This window comes from Amblyraja radiata, chromosome 8 (assembly GCF_010909765.2).
Source record: "Amblyraja radiata isolate CabotCenter1 chromosome 8, sAmbRad1.1.pri, whole genome shotgun sequence".
Classification (NCBI taxonomy): Eukaryota; Metazoa; Chordata; class Chondrichthyes; order Rajiformes; family Rajidae; genus Amblyraja; species Amblyraja radiata.
The window spans coordinates 46,909,621-46,931,518 of record NC_045963.1 but is presented as its reverse complement, the minus strand read 5'-3'; the positions used below and the strand labels follow the sequence as shown (position 1 = coordinate 46,931,518).

Sequence of the window (21,898 nt, the reverse complement as noted above, 5' to 3'; positions counted from 1 at the left end):
TAGTCCAAAATGTAAAAATCCAATTTTACAGGTTTATTCACAACCTGTAAAATTGTGCAGAAACATTTTCTGTTGAACATAAGTATGGGACAGGAAGCATAGCACAGCACTGTAACATGCTGGTACCCATTACAGTAATGGAGATGGTATGAAATTTGAGTTGGGCAAGACTTTGACAAGGATGACAGCATAAATACTGTTTGATATGCATTCATCCCCTTACTTCATGTCCAATAATAATGTCCTTCATCCCGACCCAAATAGAATCTCTCCCCTTCCCTCCCTGCTGGACAACTCTCATGATCCCACCAAACTGTTAGTTTGTAAGATGACCTCTCAGTTACTGTGCAGTTGTCTTTCATGAATGGATCACACATCATCTGGAAACTCTTGGCATGAGATTGCAAGGGAAAAAACAAGTCATGTTTTAGAAATTACTCAAACCCAAGTTTGATAAGCAGAGTTTTGAAGAGCTTGGATCAAATTTAAAATACAATCCTCCATAACCAGTACTTACGGACACAGGCAGTGTGTGAAGAAGCAGGAACAAACCCGGGTTTGCATGTGCACCTGTAGCTGCCTGGGGTATTCAAACAATCTCCATGTGGGCACACACCTTGGAGCTGGCATTCGTTTATATCTATAAGCAAGAAAGAGTGCATAAACGGGCATCCAGGATGGACAATCATGCCATTTAATTACACCAAAAACTATGCAAACTAATAGATAAATGGGATTCATGCAGATAGGTACAAATGGCATCGTCCTGGAGAGTGGAGGGCAAAGAGCCCGTTTCTGTGCTTACAACTCTATGATTCCATAATTATATTGCTTTATTTAAAAAGTGTTTTTATATTTTGGTTAACTTTACTATATTAAAATAATCAGACTTTTGTTTAAATTGTTGATTGCAATTCTGATGTCCTTAAGTGTTTTTAAATGTCTCTGGATGTCATTTTTTTTTTTTAAATGCTAACCACCAACAATAAGCAGTGCATCATCCATGGATTGACATGCTGGAATAACTTAGTGGGCAAGGCAGCATCTCTGGAGAAAAAGGATAGGTGACTTTTCGGGTCGGGACCCTTCAGACTGAAAGTATGGGGTGGGGGTTGAAGAGCTGTAGTCGAGAAAAGTCCAGGACCGATCAGGGCTGGAAACAAATAACCTGAGGCTGGGTGGAACCCTGGCAGGCCCATTGTTGGCCAGGGAAGGTGTGATCTCGAGAGGGACACAATGTGATGAATTGTGCAACTGTAAAACAACTAGGGTGGAGGACGGGCACCATGGGAGAGGGGAGGGGAGGGTTACTTAAAATTAGAGAATTTATACATCTGCATTGTACGCTACCCAAGTAGTACATGGGGCGCTGTTCCGTCAATTTGCTTGTGGCCTCACTCTGGCAATGGAGGAGGCCCAAGACAGAAAGGTCAGTGTGGGAATGGGAAGGGGAGTTGAAATGGATGGAAACCGGGACATTCCGTAGGCCTTGACGGACCAAACGCAGCATTCAGTCTATGTTTGGTCTGGCCGATGTACAGGAGCCCACATCGGGAACAACAATTTCCCTCTACTAACACTCTCCTCCACCTAGAACTTGTCCTCACCATCAACAAATTCTCGTTTGATTCCTCCCACTTTCCCCTAATTAGAAATGTAGCTATGGACACTCACATTGGCCCCAGCTATGCCTGTCCTTTTGTCGGTTACGTCGAGCAGTCTTTATTTCAGGCACACATTGGCCCTATTCATTAATTCCACTTCATCAGGGCTACCTCCTGCGCCCGTGTAGAACACATGGGCTTTATTAACCACCACTAACTTCCACCGTGCCCTCAAGTTCAACTGGACTGTCTCGGACATCTCTAATCCCTTTCTCCATCACAGGAGAATAGACTTGACGGACATACACAATACACAATAGTGCATGAGTAGGCTATTCGGCACTTCGGGCCAGCACCGCCATTCAATGTGATCATGGCTGATCATTCCCAATCAGTACCCCGTTCCTGCCTTGTCCCCATATCTCCTGACCGCTATCTATAAGAGCCCTACCTAGCTCTCTCTTGAAAGTATCCAAAGAACCGGCCTCCACCGCCCTCTGAGGCAGAGAATTCCACAGACTCACTACTCTCTGTGTGGAACAAGTGGAACATCTCCATTCTAAATGGCTTACCCCTTATTCTTAAACTGTGGCCCCTGGTTCTGGACTCCCCAACATCGGGAACATGTTTCCCGCCTCTAGCATGTCCAAACCCTTAATAATCTTATATGCTTCAATAAGATCTCCTCTCATCTATCTAAATTCCAGAGTATACAAGCCCAGCCGCTCCATTCTCTCTGCATACAACAATCCTGCCATCCCGAGAATTAACCTTGTAAACCTATGCTGCACTCCCTCAATAGCAAGAATGTCCTTCCTCAAATGAGGGGACCAAAACTCACACAATACTCCAGGTGTGGTCTCACTAGGGTCCTATACAACTGCAGAAGAACCTCTTTGCTCCTATATTCAACTCCTCTTGTTATGAAGGCCAACATGCCATTCGCTTTCATCACTGCCTGCTGTACCTGAATGCTTACTTTCATTGACTGATGAACAAGGACCCCTATCTATTACAAGCCTACCTACTCCCACAGTTATCTGCACTCCTCTTCTTCCCATCCTGCCTCTTGCGAAGATGCTATTCTTTACTCTCGGTATATCTGTCTCTGCCACATCTGCTCCCAAGATGAGGTGTTCCATATTAGGACATCATAGATGTCCTCATTCTTCAGGGAACATGGGTTCCCCTCTTCTGTCCTAGATGGGACCCTATCTTGTTAGTGTACTGTAGTTCTGCTCTCGCTTCCTCTCCCCCCAGACACAAGAAGGATAGAGTTCCCCTGGTCCTCACCTTTCACCCCATCATCCTCCGCATCCAACACATTATCCTCTGATATTTTTGCCACCTCCAATGGGATCCCACCAATAATCACCTTCCTTCTCCACCCCTTTCTGCCTTCCGCAGAGACCGTTCCTCCGCAACTCCCTTGTTCACTCATCCTTTCCCACCCTAACCACCCCCTCCCCAGGTAGTTTCCCCTGCAACCGCAGGAGATGCAACGCTTATTCTTATACCTCCTCCCTCGACTCCATCAAGGCACCCCAAATTTCCATTCAGGTGGGATCAAAGTTCATATGTACCTCCTCTAACCTCATCAAACTGCATCTGATGTTCCCAAAGGGGGCTCCTGTACATCGGCGAGACCACACGTAGACCCAGCAACTGTTACGTTGAACACTTACGCTTGGTTTGCGTCGGCCTACAGGATCTCCCAGTTGCCATTTCAACTCCCCTTCCCCTTCCCGTACTGACCTTTCTGTCCTGGGCCTCCTCCATTGCTAGAGTAAGACCACACGCAAATCGGAGAAACAGCGCCTCACATTCGCTTGGGTATCTTACAACCCTGTGGCATATGAAGAAAGACTGGATAGACTTGGCTTATACTCACTAGAATTTAGGAGATTGAGAGGGGATCTTATAGAAACGTACAAAATTCTTATGGGGTTGGACAGGCTAGATGCAGGAAGATTGTTCCCGATGTTGGGGAAGTCCAGGACAAGGGGTCACAGCTTAAGGATAAGGGGGAAATCCTTTAGGACCGAGATGAGAAGAAACTTTTTCACACAGAGAGTGGTGAATCTCTGGAACTCTCTGCCACAGAGGGTAGTTGAGGCCAGTTCATTGGCTATATTTAAGAGGGAGTTAGATGTGGCCCTTGTGGCTAAAGGGATCAGGGGGTATGGAGAGAAGGCAGGTACGGGATACTGAGTTGGATGATCAGCCATGATCATCTTGAATGGCGGTGCAGGCTCGAAGGGCCGAATGGCCTACTCCTGCACCTATTTTCTATGTATCTATGTATCAACGTTGCATTCTCTCATTTTAAGTAACTTCTACTATAACTCCCCTCCCTTCAGTCTCAACCCAAAACGTCACCTCTCCTTTTTTCTCCAGAGATGCTGCCTGACCCACTGAGTTACTCCAGCACTTTTTCTGTATCTTTGGTATAAACCAGCATCTGCAGTTCTTTGTTTCTCCTAATAAATCTCATAATCACTGCAGGTGCCTTGTGGGCCCCCACAGCATGTTTCAACACAGATTGTCTGGATTAAAGTCTGATCACAGAATGCTGAACACAATTGCAGACATCATAGAGAATGAATATGCAAATAAAATTTTCAATCAAATAAAATTCATAAGATGCATTTTATTTAGGTTCTTATTCAAACTGCATTGCACAAAATGGTGATGTAAAATATAATCCACATTTATAATGATTAAAACAATCTCCACCCTTATACTCTCGTTGGTCCTATTCCAGGCCCTAACCGAGTTTCCAACCTTCAGTATCTACAATTATTTTTCCTCATTTAAAACCACACAAGCTATGCTGCATTAAGAACTGTGTTTTTGTTAAGAAACTTCTCCCAGAAGTTTGGCATGCTTCAGGAGCTCTCAAAGGCCCCACATTTAGTTATGTCATCAGTTTCCCTTCCCTGGAGCATTCAAGGTAAGCTCAAAACATGTCCAATGTGGTCCACTCTCCAGACAATATCTTCACCCAGCTCATTTCTTAAGAACACTCAAAGACTTATCTCCAAATATGAAACAAAAGAACAAGTGACAGCAAACAACAGGGGGGTGGAAAATTGGTAGTGATGGGATGCACTGAGAGCTGCCATAGACTTGATGGACCAAATCTCACATTAAAATATGAGAAATATTTACAACAGTGAAATTCCTCGGTTCTCTTCCCGAAGGAGTCCAATGAAAAGTTGAAAATGAACAACGTTAGAATTATGACATGTGATGTCCCTTTACAATGATTTGGTGACTATCTGGTGACACAGATGGAGACATCTTCGTCTTAACATTGAACATGGAATAGTAGAGAATAGGTTGACACAAAGTGCTGGAGTAACTCAGCGGGATAGGCAGCATCTCTGGAGAGAAGGAATGGGAATAGGAACAGACCCTTCAGTTCACGATGTCAGTGCCAACCATGATACCATCTGCCTGCACATGGTCTATATACTTCCAATCCCTGTCTGTTCATGTACTTGTCTAAAGCTTCTTAAACATTGTTTTTATATCTCCCCCTCCAATGCTGCATCCTCCTCCTTCTCCCTTTCCCCGGAGTGGCCAACATCTTCCACCTCGGAGTACGTTGGAGATGGGGGAGAAGGAGGTGGTGGTGGAGGTGGAGCGGACAAAGCGAGGGCCGCCAACAAGTAGCGGCAGCTGGTGAGCTGGTGGGGCTTGGGAGTCACACAGTAAACTGGCTTGAAGAAAGCACTGTCCGCCAGGGACTACAACGTGAGCTGCAACAGCCGCATCAACCAGAAGGGCTCGCTGGTGCACCTTGTGGAAGTTGTCCGTGGCTTGGTCAGAAGTTGTTTTCCCTCGTTCTCAGTCACCTTCCCAGTGTGGCTGGAAGAGCAGTGAGCCCAGGTGACACTTCTCTATCTATGAAGCGGACATGAAGCCCGCTCTATTCCCCCGATTAAATAATACAGGTCATTCAGGAAACGAGACCGCCTACTGTGAACTGTTTACATAAATGCAAGTTTACATAACTCTCCTATTAACTAAGTCAAGGGGTGCCTGTATGCAGTGTGGTTCATGTCTCGCTCAGGATACCATCGATGCATTGTCACTGTTGTAACATAGGGAATATAGCAGCCTATTTCAACACAGTAACAGATGAACAAATCACTTATAAAGAATAATGCTGCTTGGGGGACAATAACCACACAGAATTCTAGGATTGCCTTGCTCATCAAAACACAGCCACAACACCTTTCACACCAGGCTCAATTTTTTTAAACTTTCCCTGTGGACGTCGGCACCTTCAATGGAGTAACACTCCCTATTCTGTTTCGGTTATCAGCCTAGAGTTTTGTGTTGCAATATCTGGAATGGGACTTGAATCAACACCTTCCAAATCATGAGGCCAATCTACTGAACCCCCCAACTGACACCAACATTGCCTGGCCCGTTCACACTGTGAGCTTGCCATATTTGGTGAATTGCTTGTCAAAGGAGGTTAGGAGGATAAGTTGAAGTTTCCAAGTTGGTGGCACAAATTATAAATGAACAGGCCGCAATAGGAGGATATGTGAGTAATCATATAATAATCATATCTGTTTATAACCAGCAACGTTTTAGCTTCAGCATTTACAAAGAATCCCCAACTTTGACCAACATAAGCACAAACGTCAGCTGCCAATACTATCAGTTGTGCATCTCAGATGGCTTCTGAACTGGGGCGGCAGTAAAGAGAGATCGAGCAAGGATAGCAGATTTCCTTACCCAAAGGACACGAGTGAACCAAAGTTTCATGGTCACCATCACAGAGACAAACATTTTATTTAAATTCAGGATTTATTTATTTTCCCCTATTATCGGCCCACCAAGTCCATGCCAGCCATGGATCACCCGTTCACACTAGTGCCAAGTCATCCCACCTACGCTTCCACTTCCTACACACAAGGAATAATTTACAGGCTAATTAATCTACAAACCTGCACGTCTGGGATGTTTGAGAAAACCAGAGCAGCCCGAGGAAACCCACTCGGTCACAGGGTGAACATGCAAACTCCACATAGACAGCACCCGAGGTCAGAATCCTGACCTCGCGATCGGGCTTTGTGAGGCAGCAGCACAAGTAGCTGCACAGTTCTTTTGTTCAGCTTCTTTTGTAGAAATGCTGACTGAATGGGACTGATGCTGGCAATGAAGCATTCTAATCATTATCCCAATGGTCACAAATTATGTAAAACTTCAGTTAAAATAGAAAGTAGGTCTATTGCTTATCATTTACACACAGTTCTTTGAGTATTTATGGTTTTGTTTAACGAATGTGCAGAATTAATTAACTGTAATTTTACTAGCCTAATTTTCACAATACATAGAAGTGGGTGCCCTGGAATGTTAAGCACATGGCGACTTTAGCAGGAGGAAACAAACCCGGGCTTGACTCACTACCACAGGCTGTCCCAGGGATTCCAGGTTTGACAACTCAACGCTTTATTCTTTCTTCACCTCAGTCTGAAGCAAGAGATGGGAAGAGAGGACGTGTTGCTTTATCGACAGGCAGAGACATGCCGAGCACAGCTAAGGAGTCTCCGCATAAAGCAGAATCTAAAAATAAAGTTGCCATGGAAACCAAGAGGGAGTTGTGGATATATGTGCTGAACTTTTAATTCATTCTCTCCTCCCGAGATGGCGACCGATTTGGTTGGATCACTCTATGGATCTCGATTCATCCCTAATTCTGCCTGCCACGCGTTACACATAATCTGGTCGTGGGTAGAGACCAAGCAGTCCAACCTGTTCTATAATGAGTGCATCTCATCTCATTACTTTTTTGTGTAGGAAGGAACTGTAGTGCTGGTTTACACTGAAGATAGACACAAAATGCTGGAGTAACACAGCGGGATAAGCAGCATCTCTCGATAGAAGGATTGGGTGACGTTTCGGATCGAGACTCTTCTTCAGACTGAAGGAAGGTCTCAGTCTGAAGAAGGGTCTCGACCTGAAACATCATAATGCTGCCTGTCCCGCTGAGCTACTCCAGCATTTTGTGTCTATCTTCATAACTTCTCTGATTTTACCCCATTTTCTCCCTAATAATACTAACTTTAAACACTTTAATCACTTCTGGTGTAGGTAACCCCAAAATGCCTTTGAACATCATAAAGTTCCCAATTAGCTAATACTCTGCTGTAATGAGCTGGTAATTACCCCGGAACATCTTTTACACCAACCCACAAGTGGAATTAGCTTCTCTGCATCTACGCTTAACAATTTTTCTTTTATTCAATCACAGACTGTAGTCATTGGTGTGTCCTTTCTCAACTGCTAGTAATCATCCTAATTCCATTTGGTTTACTAGATTATTTCACAGAGTCATTAAGGATAAATCACAATAGATCATACTGTATATGAGACAGACTTGTCCAATTTCCTTCTAAAGTGGAATCTAGTAAACTCAATGTTTCGCAACACTTCTGTAGTTCCAACATTATTCTTAAAGCGTCTTATTCTAGAGTTATTTAATTTATTGAATTTTAGGCCCAGTAATGAAATTTCATCCAACAGCTCCAAATTACTTGTCCAGACATCTGGATTATTCCTCAAATTACATAATCATTCTGCTAACAAATCAATTCTAATCCCTCTCTTTCAGGGAAGAACATCCCAAAGATACAACCTTAATTGAGAGCTGCATTCTTTCATCTTAGTAGTTTGGAAAGTTTTTCCCATTCTTATTTCATCATCTCACCCAATAGAAGTAATCTGTTAAGGACTGCAGTAAAATACACACAAAATGCTGGAGTAACTCAGAGGGACAGGCGGCATCTCTGGAGAGAAGGAGTGGGTGACGTTTCGGGTCGAGACCCTTCTTCAGACTTGACCCGAAACGTCACCCATTCCTTCTGGGTACCTGTCCCGCTGAGTTACTCCAGCATTTTGTGTCTATCTTCGGTTTATACCAGCATCTGCAGTTCCTTCCTACACAAGGATTGCAGTAAAACCATTTGACGGCAATTTTAATTTTTCCCTATCTGCTGATGTGCTGACTGTGAAAGTCCATCTGTGCTCTGAACCAGTCTGGTCACAGAGCCATAGGCCACCTTAATCAGTGACTCCACCTTGCCCTGAATTCATAGCCGCTTCATGCATTGCTCCATTGCCAAGTGAAGATCATCCAGTTTAGGAACCCTAGGCAATTTATTAGAAAACAAAACTGACATCTTGACACAGCCACATCAATACACCAAGATATGACTAATGGCTTCTGTCGTAGGGATCTATTGCGAGTAGATTCTGCTGTTATGCTCGGAGCAATATTAGGCAGGAAGGATTGAACTTTAGAAATGATTGTTTCCTTGGCTACCTGGAGCAACATATGGAAAGGAAATGGCAGCACTCCCTTAACAGCAGACAATCCAGCCAAGTGGCTGTCTTCCTCATGCTATTTCCAAGGCCTGCTCCAAGGCCCCCAAGGAAAATCAACCTCTTTTTGCATGAAGGGTCCAAATCAGATCATTAAGCCAGATTACTTACTGGATGCGTCCAGTGGTGAGGTAATCAAAAATTAAAACAGCTGTGGCATGCTAAAATTAGAGAGCACTTTCTACATGGCCGGCTTAATGTGGCATGGTTCTGCATTTTTGTGAAACCACACACAGAACCTCTCTCAGTAAAATGCACACCACTGCACTCAGTGCTGAAAGCCAACCAGCCTGATGGCATCTTTAGCATAAAGTGTAAAAAAGTTTCATTGAATGAATGCCACCAAAGGCCAAATTGCGGACCACACCTGGGGAAGAAGCACGTAATCCTCTGTCCTGAGAATATAAAAGCATAGAACGGTACAGGATAAGAACTGGTCCATCGGCCTACAAAGCATGTGCCAAAATTAATGCCAAGTTCATCTCCTCTGCCTGCATACAATCCATATCCCTGCATCTTAGAAGCCTCTATCTTTGAGTTTAGTTTAGAGATACAGCACGGAAACAGGACCTTCCCCGCACACAAACACTATCTAACACATAGAGACAATTTACAATTTTACCAAAGCCAAATAACCTACAATCCTGTACGTCTTTGGAATGTGGGCAGACACCAGAGCACCCGAAGAAAACCTACGCAGTCACAGGGAGAACGTACAAACTCAGTATAGACAGCACTCATGGTCATGGTCAGGAAACTTGGTCTCTGGCACTGCAAGCTAGCAACTCTAGTGCTGCGCCACCGTGCTGCCCCTATCATATTTGCTTCCACTTCTGACTGCATGATCCAGGCACCCATCACTCTCTGTATAAAAACATGCACATCTCCTTTAAATTTTCTCCATGAATACCTCAAAGCTCTGCTTTCTAGCCTTGGCATTTGCACCCTGGGAGAAAGGTTTTGACTGTCTACCCCATCTACACCTCTCACAATTTTATAAATTTCTACCAGATCTCCCCTCAAACCATGACATTCCATAGAAAACAACCGAATGGTTCTTTAGTGAATGTTTTATATGGATGACCTATGGATTTGAAGTGCCCTGGTAGCCCCTCGTTGGGGTACATACCTCAAATTAATGAGGATATTTTTTGCAATAATGGTTAATACTCCCCTTGCCATTCTTGGGAATACGCTGTGCCAATTTTCCCGCAATACATTCTGTCCAGCCTTTACAATTTACAAAATTTAGCATAAAGTATTTTCCAGGAATGCAAATCTTTAGCAAATTAAGGAATGGCTGTTTAGAAGGAGACGATTCAATCCACTGTAACAGCACCAGCCCATAAGCTAAATTGTAGATCTTCCAACCTACCTCGCTGCAGACTTTGCTTTTCTTACTAACTGCACTTTCTCTGCAACTGTAACATTATTATCTGCAACACGATATTTGGCATTTTGATATTTTTATCTTTGTACTACCTGTTGTCTTTGTGCATGGCTCAATTGTACTCATGTATGTTTGAGTTATCTGGATAGCATGCAAACAAAGCATTCATCTCGGTACACTTGACAATAATAAACCAATACCAATGCCAATAACTGCAACCTAACAAATTGTTTTTGCAGTCTATATTTGATGTTCTTTTACCTGACTGCCCTAACATATTTTTTGCAGTTGGAAAATGCTGAAAAGGCCATGAAAAAGAACAGAAAGTTAGAGTGTCACCTCGTATTTTAAATATCTCCCAAGTTGATGTTACCGTATATTTAAATAATGTGAACAATTCTCTAAATACAGTGCCCTCCATAATGTTTGGAACAAAGACCCATCATTTATTTATTTATTTGCCTCTGGACTCCACAATTTGAGATTTGTAATAGAAACAAATCACATGTGGTTAAAGTGCACATTGTCAGATTTTAATAAAGGCCATTTTTATACATTTTGGTTTTGCCATGTAGAAATTACAGCAGTGTTTATACATAGTCCCCCCATTTCAGGGCACCATAATGTTTGGGACACAGCAATGTCATGCAAATGAGAGTAGTCATGTTTAGTATTTTCTTGCATATCCTTTGCATGCAATGACTGCTTGAAGTATGTGCTTCATGGACAACACCAGTTGCTGGATGTCTGCTCTGGTGATGCTCCGTCAGGCCTGTAGTGCAGCCATCTTTAGCTTATGTTTGTTATGGGGGTTAGTCCCCTTCATTTTCTCTTCAGCATATAAAAGGCATGCTCAATTGTGTTCAGATCAGGTGATTGACGGCCACTCAAGAATTGATCATCTTTTAGCTTTGAAAAACTCATTTGTTGCTTTAGCAGTATGTTTGGGATCATTGTCTTGCTGTAGAATGAACTGCCGGCTAATGAGTTTTGAGGCATTTGTTTGAACTTGAAGAGGTAGGATGTGTATCTACCCTTCAGAATTCATTATGCTACCACCATCAGCAGTTGCATCATCAATGAAGATAAGTGAGCCAGTACCTTCAGCAGCCATATATGCCCAGGCTATAACACCACTGTGTTTCACAGATGAGGTGGTATGCTTTGGATCTTGGGCAGTTCCTTCTCTCCTCCATACTTTGCTCTTGCCATCACTCTGATATAAGTTAATCTAAAACTAATAAGTTTAAAAAAACTGCATGGATGAACTACAACAAGTGTTCATCCCAGTTTGGCAAAAGAATAAATCAGGGAAGGTGGTGCATCCGTGGATAACAAGGGAAATCAGGGATAGTATCAAAACAAAAGATGAAGCGTACAAATTAGCCAGAAGAAGCAGCCTACCAGAGGACTGGGAGAAATTCAGAGTCCAGGACAAAAGGCTTAATTAGGAAAGGGAAAATAAATTATGAAAGAAAACTGGCAGGGAACATAAAAACTGACTGCAAAAGTTTTTATTAAAAAAGCTATATTTAAGAGGGAGTTAGATGTGGCCCTTGTGGCTAAAGGGATCAGGGGGTATGGAGAGAAGGCAGGGATGGGATACTGAGTTGGATGATCAGCCATGATCATATCGAATGGCGGTGCAGGCTCGAAGGGCCGAATGGCCTACTCCTGCACCTATTTTCTATGTTTCTATCTTTGTCTCATCTGTCCACAAGACCTTTTTCCAGAACTGTGGTTGCTCTTTTAAGTACTTTTTGGCAAACTGTAACCTGGCCATCCTATTTTTGTGGCTAACCAGTGGTTTGCATCCTTCAATGTAGCCTCTGTATTTCTGTTCATGAAGTCTTCTCCGGACAGTGGTCATTGACAAATCTACACCCAACTCCTAAAGAGTGTTTCTGATCTGTCGGACATGTGTTTGGGGGGTGTTTTCTTTATTACAGAGAGAGTTCTTCTGTCATCAGCTGTGGAGGTCTTCCTTGGCCTGCCAGTCCCTTTGCGATTAGTAAGCTCACCAGTGCTCTCTTTCTTCTTAATGATATTCCAAACAGCTGATTTTGGTAAAGGGCCCGTCCCACTTGGGCGTCATTTACGCGTCATTTACGCAACATCCTAAAAATTGGTTGGCGCGTCGTGACTCGTGCATGGCGCATGGTGAGGCGTGATGGCGTATGCAGTGATGCACGGTAGCGCGTGGCACCCTAGGATTTTGGGATGCTCAAAATCCTTGCGCGCCACCTGCGTGACTCACAAATGACGCCCAAGTGGGGCAGGCCCTTAAGCCTAAGGCTTGGCTGATGTTTCTAACAGTTTTATTCTTGTTTCTCAGTCTCATAAAGGCTTATTTGACTTTCATTGGCACAACTTTGGTCCTCATGTTGATAAACAGCAATAAAAGGTTCCAAAGGTGATGGAAAGACTGGAGGAAAGACTAGGTGCTCAGAGCTCTCTGATACCTGCATTAAGAAGGCAATTAAACACACCTGAGCAATTACAAACGCCTGTGAAGCCATGTGTCCCAAACATTATGGTGCCCTGAAATGGAGGGATTATGTATAAACACAGCTGTAATTTCTACATGGTGAAACCAAATGTATAAATACCCTTTAATAAAATCTGACAATGTACACTTTAACTGCATGTGATTTTTTTCTATTACAAATCTCAATTTGTGGAGTACAGAGACAAATAAATAAATGATGGGTCTTTGTCCCAAACATTATGCAGAGCGCTGTATGAAATAAAGTGCTAGAGGAACTCAGCGGGTCAGACCTCAAAATATTATGGTTAACAAAAATAATTGAAACCTCTGTAATATTAAACAACCCTTTGAATATATGGACTTTACCGCTAAAATGTAATTAAAATGCAATCATCCCTCATCGACTATTTTTTTAACTTTATATGGCGGATCGATGGGGAAAGAAGCGAAAGAGATTGTTGAAAGTTATTACATAATGCATTCTTCACCCTGTAATATTATAGAGCGGCCACAGATGCTGCATAATAAAAGAGAAGTGAAGATAAAATTGGAACGGGTTTGTTCTAGGAGGCACTTTGGTATAAAATGAATGCAATTGTTAAACAGACCCTGTCGGTTAAAAGATAATACACTTTAAATCTGTTGTATGCTTCATGTTTCTATGAAACCCTGCATGGTGTAATGGTGTCAAGTGATTTGGCAGCAACCGTATGCATCAGTGTCTGGGTTACTTGATGGACATCATCTTTTTGTGTCAGTTACATACAAAACTGACTTGTTCTCCTTCCTCTTACATATTTAACGTGAGGTTGAACTGAGGGCCTCCCATGTAAAAAAAGCATTTCAAACAGCATTTATCATTTACAAGACACACCCGTGAAATCTGTTAATTGGGGATATTTTAACACACTTACCCTGACAATGCGTGGCATTAACCTGCTTGTAACCCAGGGGACACTCCACCATTTGTCCATTTCCTGGAATAGGAAAAGCTGAAATTGAAACAAAATCAATAATTATTGAAACAAACAATAATTAACAATCTCATCAATACCTATGATTATTCACAGAAACGCCAAGAAATAAATAGTGGATTTAAATCATCGTCAAACCACCGACAATACTGCATCTTGCAGTACTGCAAACGTAAACACTTCAAATCACAGCATTATTCCGTGGCAGCAATGGTAAAAGCCCACCTGATTTGGCTAGAATTTTTTTGTATAAATCTCAATCTCTCTCATCTCCACTGTGCTGCATCACACAAGGTGCTGCTCACCAGGCAACCATTTAATATGGATTTGTGTGGGACTGCCTCTCCACAGCTTCAGGGACGCACGCACAAGACACCAACTAGACAACATGAGTGACTCAATTCTTTCTAACCAATTAGACAACACCACAGGGGGCTCAAGGGTGAAGAATTTTACAGGAAGACCTGTGAGTGAACTTTAACAATAGGATATGCTGCAAATGTTACATTTGCCTGTCGACCAGTATGATTTACTAGCAATTTGTGCTTTACTTGGTAATTAATTAAAATGAAATTTGGGAATGCTAGAAATGCGCAGCAAGTCAAGCTGTGTTTGTGGTAAGAGAAACAAAATCACCGTTCTCAGTCATGTTGAGTCCTGTGTGTTCCGGGCTTCGTCATTCACAGTGTACGTCTTGCCATAGTTTAACCATAAATTCATGTTCTTAAGTGATAGGAGCAGAACTAGGTCATTCAGCCCATCAAGTCTACTCCGCCCTCCAATCATAGCTAATCTATCTGTCCCTCCTAACCCCATTCTCCTGCTTTCTCCCCATTAACACTGGCACCTGTAAAAATCAAGTATCTATCTCTGCCTTAACTTCCCAAGTGCATCACTTTTCACTTCTCTAAGCTAAATTTCACCTGCTATTCCTTTGCTCACTTTACTGTTGGTCTACTGTTCTCATTTATTCTGACACGTCCCTGCCTCAGGAAAATAAAACAGAAACTTGCATTATGAAAGATACAAAAAAGAAACACCATCATATGTCACAAATAACATGCAATACAGCATTGATTCAACAAAATTAGAAATAACCAGTTGGGAGAAATAAACATTTCTAGGACAACTTGACGATCTTGAAAGCATCACTTCTTAGGTTGCTCTCCTTGTTCCACATTTGGCTTTCCTATGCTATCAACAGCTGGACCACAATGTTTAACATGTGTAGGAAGGAACTGCAGATGCTGGTTAAACCGATGAAAGATAAACCAAACATGTTTAACTTTCCAAAAACCACCACAGCTTCCTAAACCAATTGCCACTTCTGATTAACCCCAATATGGAACACACAATCCGACAGATATTATAGCAAGCCGACAAATTAGCCTGCAGCACAAAATAAACTGCTGGAGTAACAGTACGCCAGGCAGCATAAGTGGAGCAAAATGGACAGATCACTGCCTCCACAAATCCTGCCTGGCTTGCTGGGTTCCTCCAGCAGTTTTATTTCCATACTCCAGCATCTGCACTCTCTTGTGCTCAGATTAAAAAGCCTACAACTTCGGTAACAAAGCTTCAGTTTTTTTAATACCAAGAATGGATGTCTGGAAGTGTTACACACCATCTTCATGCCGATTCCATACAATATTATAAGCAGCAAGTAAATTATTAGGCAATTTGTTACTCCCATTTTTGATTTTCGATTACAAGTCTCAATCATTTAAATTTCTTCCAACAAATGATATAATCCAACATTCAGTTTCCCACAACATTACTCAGTGACTGAAAGGATATATTTATTTATAGCACCAATTCATGTTCCAACATAAACCGTCTTTTACCCCCAGTAAGAATTGGCTCATTATGCCCAAACAGCTCACAACTTCCTCAGCCTAATCATGAGGTTCTGTGTGTCTGGTCCTTCGCCTCAAATTGGGTTTGTTTTTCTTGTTAGATCCCTTAATGTCTATTACGCTCTTTTTCCCTCCAACTCACCCCTCGCACTCACTGCCACCTCCTTTCCACCTCCTCATGGGATGCCAGTGTGGCAAACTCATCCTGCTCAACATTATTAAACATTTTAGAAAGCATAAAATGTATGCAAAGCATTTTATTGGGATGCATCACGGCTTGGTTTGGGAACAGTTCCATCCAAGACCGCAAGAAATTGGTCTGGAGATCAGCAATCCACACACACTAACACTGTCCTACACATACCAGGGAAAATTTTACTATGCCAATTATCCTGTAAACCTGGATAGACACAAAAAGCTGGACTAACTCAGCGGGACAGGCAGCATCTCTGGAGAGAAGGAGTGTGTGACATTTCGGATCAAGAGCTTTATTCAGTCTCTGAAGGACTGAAGAAGGGTCTTGACCCGAAACATCACTCATTCCTTCTCTCCAGAGATGCTGCCTGTCCCACTGAATTACTCCAGCTTTTTTGTATCTATCTTTGGTTTAAACCTGCATCTGCAGTTCCTTCTTACACAGCCTACACATGTTCATCTTTGGTTTGGCAGGCAGACCTTCACCGCTGGGCCAGGCCGCCAAAGCCTGCACCGGCTCACACCGTCTCCCCGGTTGCTGCTCTAGAAATATTGGAATTGGTGGAGAGGTGGAATATTGCGTTGGGGGACCAGCCCTCCAGTGTGAACATGGGACCCAACGGGTCCCACTTAGTCTAGTACAATGATATTACTTGGTAATCCCTTATTCAGTTGTGGTGGACAAATGGCAGTAACGGTCCCCATTCCCCCCTCCCATAGTCCGTTATAATGGGGGTTTACTGTATTTCTGTTCAAGCTTTATTGGACTGGTATATCAAGGGTTTGTGCATTTTTAGCAGTTACCATGACAACATAATTACTGCATGCTTTCTGGAAACCGTTAGATCTTATTACGTGCAGCATTTTTCCTTTCATATTCCTCCCAAAATCTCACTGAGCAATTCAGAAAAATATCAGAGGCGATGTTATTTTCTTGCACTGCTTTATACTGCAGAGGTCAAAGAACTGTTCTTAACAAGGAGATCACAAGCAGCCTGGTTTAGAAAATTGATTCAGCTTTAGAAAGATGAAGGCAAACTCATTGCTGAAGTGACTCTTTCAATATTAGACCCTTCTAAAGATGATACCAAAATTGGTCATGTGGTTGAGTGTCATAAATAAAACTGTGGACTGGGACTAAATATCAATGTTCTGGTTGTGAGCACAAATGTGCCAGATGGAAATCAGCCCACAATAAGGTAACAAAAAACTAGGCAATGGATTACACACAAAACGAGGTAAGATATTAAATCATGTGGAGAAATAGAGGGAATCGACAGAATGATAAAGCAAGGAGAAAGAACATTCTTGATATATTCTTCTATTTGCCAAAGCATAAAATAGAAAGAGCAGAATAGTCGTGCTAGGACTGTGTAAATTACCAAGTGGAGAACACCTAGAGTACAGATGCTCGCCAACTTATGAAAGGGTTACATTTCACGTATTCTTGCGTAAGTCAGATGTGACGTAAGTCGGAGATGGAAGTGCTACTGCACATGTGTCAGGTTACTATTCGACGTGGCGACCACGTGGGAACTCCAAAGCAGAGACCAGGTGAGAGCATCCACAAGAACAGCTGACTAGCTTGCAGAAACAGCACACTGCTACCAAGACAATCGAGCTTGAAGAATTGCTTGTGTAAGTGTGACTTTATGTAAGTCACCTATTACGTAAATTGCGAAGTGCATGTACTGAATATAGTTCTGGTCACAATGATACAGGAAGGATTTGACACAATAAGGTGAAGGGGGGATTTATGAGGGCTATCCAGTAATTTTAGAAAGTGGTTGAGTTGTAGTGTTGCATTGTTTTCTTTGTATTAAAGGTAAAATTACGAAGGGTGTATTTTCCCAAGATAATTGTCGTAAGACTGCAACCATAATGCATTTCTCTTTTACAGCTCTATTACATTATGCTGCCTTACAGCGCTTGCAGCGCCAGAGACCCGGGTTCCATCCCGACTACGGGTGCTGTCTGTATGGAGTTTGTACGTTCTCCACGTGACCTGCGTGGATTTTCTCCGAGATCTTCCGTTTCCTCCCACACTCCAAAGACGTACAAGTATAAATTGGCTTGGTAAATGTAAAAAATAGGCACTAGTGTGTGTAGGATAGTGTAAATGTGCGGGGATCATTGGTCGGCGTGGACTCGATAGGCTGAAGGGCCTGTTTCCATGCTGTATCTATTAACTAAACTAAACTAGAATTAGAAATGTAGAAAATGTAGTAAATTGAAAGAATTGTGGCCAGACACCTTTACCACATTACTTGCTAAGCACTGTAGCCTACAACTAATAGCTGGGGCAATAAAATACCCGACTGGCAGTTTAATTTAACCAATATGCTCATGAAAGGGACTTCGCTCTATGCAAATTTGTCATTGCTCAGTTGCTTAACAACCAAAGTTGTTTTCCCAAAATTGATATGTTGTGGACGATGAAGTGTAATTGTAAGGTCCTTCTGCTCTGAGTGGGCAAACAGCAAAGGCAGTACATTTGTCAATTGGCTGAGATGTAACTTGAATATTTACTAAGTAAATTGAGCAGAATTGTTATCTTGTGCTTAGAATCACATTTACCAATGAAATGTTTGAAATTAGTGGGACGAATGGTCAGGTTCAGATTTACGTATAAGCTTGACAAGCTTAAGTTAAGGGCCTCAAGATCTAGGGGGACCTCGCAGAGCCGGATTTACCACTAGGCGTCATAGGCTGAAGCTTAGGGCCTCAAAATCTAGGGGGCTTCCAGCCAAGGAAGGACACCTGCCGTTCAACTCTGGGCAGGCCCCCCTCTCTCGCTCTCTCTCTCTCTCTCTCTCTCTCTGTCTGTCACTCTCCGTCTCCGCCCTCCATCCGTATCCGTGTCTGGGCCGCCAAGCTCCGCTCTCCTCTCGCTCCTCATCCGCCAGCACGGCACATGCGCACTGCTACGGCCAGCACATCCTCCCTCCTGCACATGCGCACAACCATGGCCAGCACATCAGCGGCCGCTCTGCGCATGCGCACTGCCACGGCAACTGGTCGGCGCTGGGCACTTTCTCCCTCGCTTTGAATTGTGAGAGATCTGGCCGCCATTGTTGTCCAGTCGCCGCCTCGCCGCGACCGCTGAAAACCAACGCAGAATCACTCCCCGACCCTGGATCTAGAGTAACTCCCTGGAGTAACTCTTGCTTCTGGTTCAAAGGTTCAAAGGTTCAAAGGTTGATTTATTGTCACATACACCTAGATGTAGTGAAATTCCTTTTGCCAATGCAGCACATAAAAAAGAATACAAACATAACAATAATAAATAGCTTTAACATAAAAACATCCCCCCACAATGGTTCCCATTATGGGGGAAGGCACAAAGTCCAGTCCCATCCCCAATGTCCACCCATAGTCGGGCCTATTGAGGCCTCCACAGTTGCCTCTACGGAGGCCCGATGTTCCAGGCCGTCCTCGCCGGGTGATGATGTTCCTAGTCCTCCATAAATATTCTAAATGGAATTTAAACTGGAGGTGGTGGAGAGCTGAACAATAACAGCCTATTGCATTTTATCTGTTTATGTATTGTGTATATATATATGGTCTATGGCATATAAACACACTGAACTTTTATCTCCTGATCTGTATTATGTTTACATATTCTGTTGTGCTGCAGCAAGCAATAATTTCATTGTCCTATCTGGAACACACAAGTCAACTCTCTTGACTCTCTTGACTCTTGACTTAGACTTAAGCAAAAAAAGGGTTCTTGGGGGAAAAAAGAGGTACCTTAAAATGTAGTTGCATCTGGTTGGGTAACTATGGTAGGGTGAAGACTATTCCATGCTTTAATTGTGCAGGGGAACTCCATGGAGCTGCCAGCATCTCTGGATAGAAGAAATTGGGTGACGTTTCGGGTAGAGACCCTTCTTTAGACTCCCTCTGGCTTTAGTGTTTTTAGTTTAATTTAAAGATACAGCGTGGAAGAGGCAGAGGCAGTGGGCTGAGTGAGAGCTGGGAAGGAGGGAGAAAGCAGGGACTACCTGAAATTAGAGAAGCCAATGTTCATACCACTTAGGTGTAAACTGCCCAAGCGAAATATGAGGTGCTGCTCCTCCAATATGCGGTGGGCCTCACTCTGGCCATGGAGGAGGCCCAGGACAGAAAGGTCGGATTCGGAATGGGAAGTGGAGTTGAAGTGTTGAGCCACCAGGAGATCAGGTTGGTTATTGTGAACTGAGTGGAGGTGTTGTGCGAAGCGATCGCCAAGCCTGCGCTTGGTCTCACCGAGGTTGATCAAAAGCAGAATAATCTAACTACATTTTTGTTTGGAAGTGGAAAGAAATAGAAATTGCATTCATTGAAATGTGTAAAACACAGGGGGCGCCGTCCTGTATGGTATGGCTGCCCAGCCTGCAGCTGTCCTTTTTTCATCTCTTTTGTTTATTTTTAGTTAGTTTTTGTGTTTTTGTTCTGGAGTTCTAGTCTTTTTAATGTGGGAGGTGGAAGGGGGAAACTGCTTTCTAGGGTCCCTACCTGGTCGGAGAGGCAGATTTTCTCCGGGCTGCTATTTCGACCCGTCCTCGCGGCTTACCAGCGAGCCTGGAGCGGCGTTTCCTGAGTGGACTGCCCAGAACCTCGGCTTCGGTAGCGGCACAGCGCTGGAGCGCTATCGCGGAGCGAAGCGGGCAATGCCTTGCCCGGGTCGCCGTGCTGGAACTCCGGTGAGCTGAGACTGACGAAAAACATCGCGTAGCTGCGGGTCTGTGGAGCGGCCAGCTGCGACGCTGACTTTAACATCGGGAGCCTGGGATCTCTCGCCGAGATCGCCAGTAGTGGAGCTCCTTCCGGCGCGGCCTTGTTGGCTTCGAAAGCCGCGGTCTCGAGTAAGGAGGCGGCCGTTCCAGGTGTCCCAAGCCGCTGAGAGGATTCTCCCGACGCCGGAGCACCATCACCCGGCGAGAACGGCCTGGAACATCGGGCCTCCTTGGCGGCGACTGTGGAGGCCTCAATAGGCCGGACTATGGGTGGACATGGGGATGGGACTGGACTTAGTGCCTTCCCTCACAGTGGGTACCATTGTGGGGGGATGTTTTTTTATGTTTAAATTTCTTTATTATTGTCATGTTTGTATTCTTTTATTATGTGCTGCATTGGCAACAAGCATTTCACTACACCAATTGGTGTAGGTGACTAATTAACAAACCTAAACCTAAACCTAAACCTAAAAAGAGTTGAGAATACTGTATTATAATTTTGCTGCATGTCATTGTGGTATATATCATGTCTTGATTGGTGAATATGTTTAGTTTGTGACTTTATTTGAAGCAGAAATAATATGTGAATGCTTCATTGAGCATAATTCCGACTGGTATCTACGCACTTCGTCCGAGCACATTATCGCACGCGTCATGCTAGCCGTCTCAAATGACCACCTAAACTGCCATTTAGCAACTTAAAAAGCAGGCAAGGTTGCCCGGCTGACAACAGAGAAAAAAAATTAAGTGAGAGCTCTGCAAGGTGTATAATATTTTTGACACTGTCATAGGCCTTTCTTACATATGCTGTCACAACGCACTGTAGTCTCTAAACAACCCTTCAGTAATTTTCCTTGCCTTCCATTTCAGAATAATATTGTTTTAAGCCAATAACTCGACACTAGCACTGGCAATAAATAAATAAATAAATAAATAAGCACGGCTTTCCAGCCCCTTATCTCATTGGCCACGCTCGGCTGCAAATCTGGTGGACCATCTTCCTCTAGTCGTGGGGGTGGGGGATTGGGAGGGGCGTCACAAGTGGAACAGCTTAGGGCCTCTCTTCATCTAAATCCGGCCCTGGGAATGGTGCCGAAGGACAGAGCCAGCTAATGTGAACATAAAGGCCTATGTGTGGTCCAGCCATGTCACACAGTGCAGGCTCATCTGAACAGTGAATGATTTCCTATGGTATCAGATCAGATTTTGTGGTCTTTGCAGGGAATCAAAAACAATATTATGTCATGCGCTAAAATTGACTGAATAATT

The 21,898-nt window shown here is 43.4% G+C and overlaps 1 protein-coding gene across 7 annotated transcripts in view; it reads right to left on the bottom strand.

The window, feature by feature from the left end:
- ltbp1 (latent transforming growth factor beta binding protein 1) overlaps window positions 1-21,898 on the bottom strand; it is a 285,919-nt gene that overhangs the window by 166,759 nt on the left and 97,262 nt on the right. For all 7 annotated transcript variants that reach the window (XM_033025818.1, XM_033025817.1, XM_033025819.1 and 4 more), the window contains 2 exons: window positions 13,801-13,878; window positions 518-640 (listed from right to left, as the gene is read on the bottom strand). In XM_033025818.1, coding sequence (XP_032881709.1) covers window positions 518-640; window positions 13,801-13,878 — 201 coding nt within the window. The remainder of the gene's footprint in view (window positions 1-517; window positions 641-13,800; window positions 13,879-21,898) is intronic.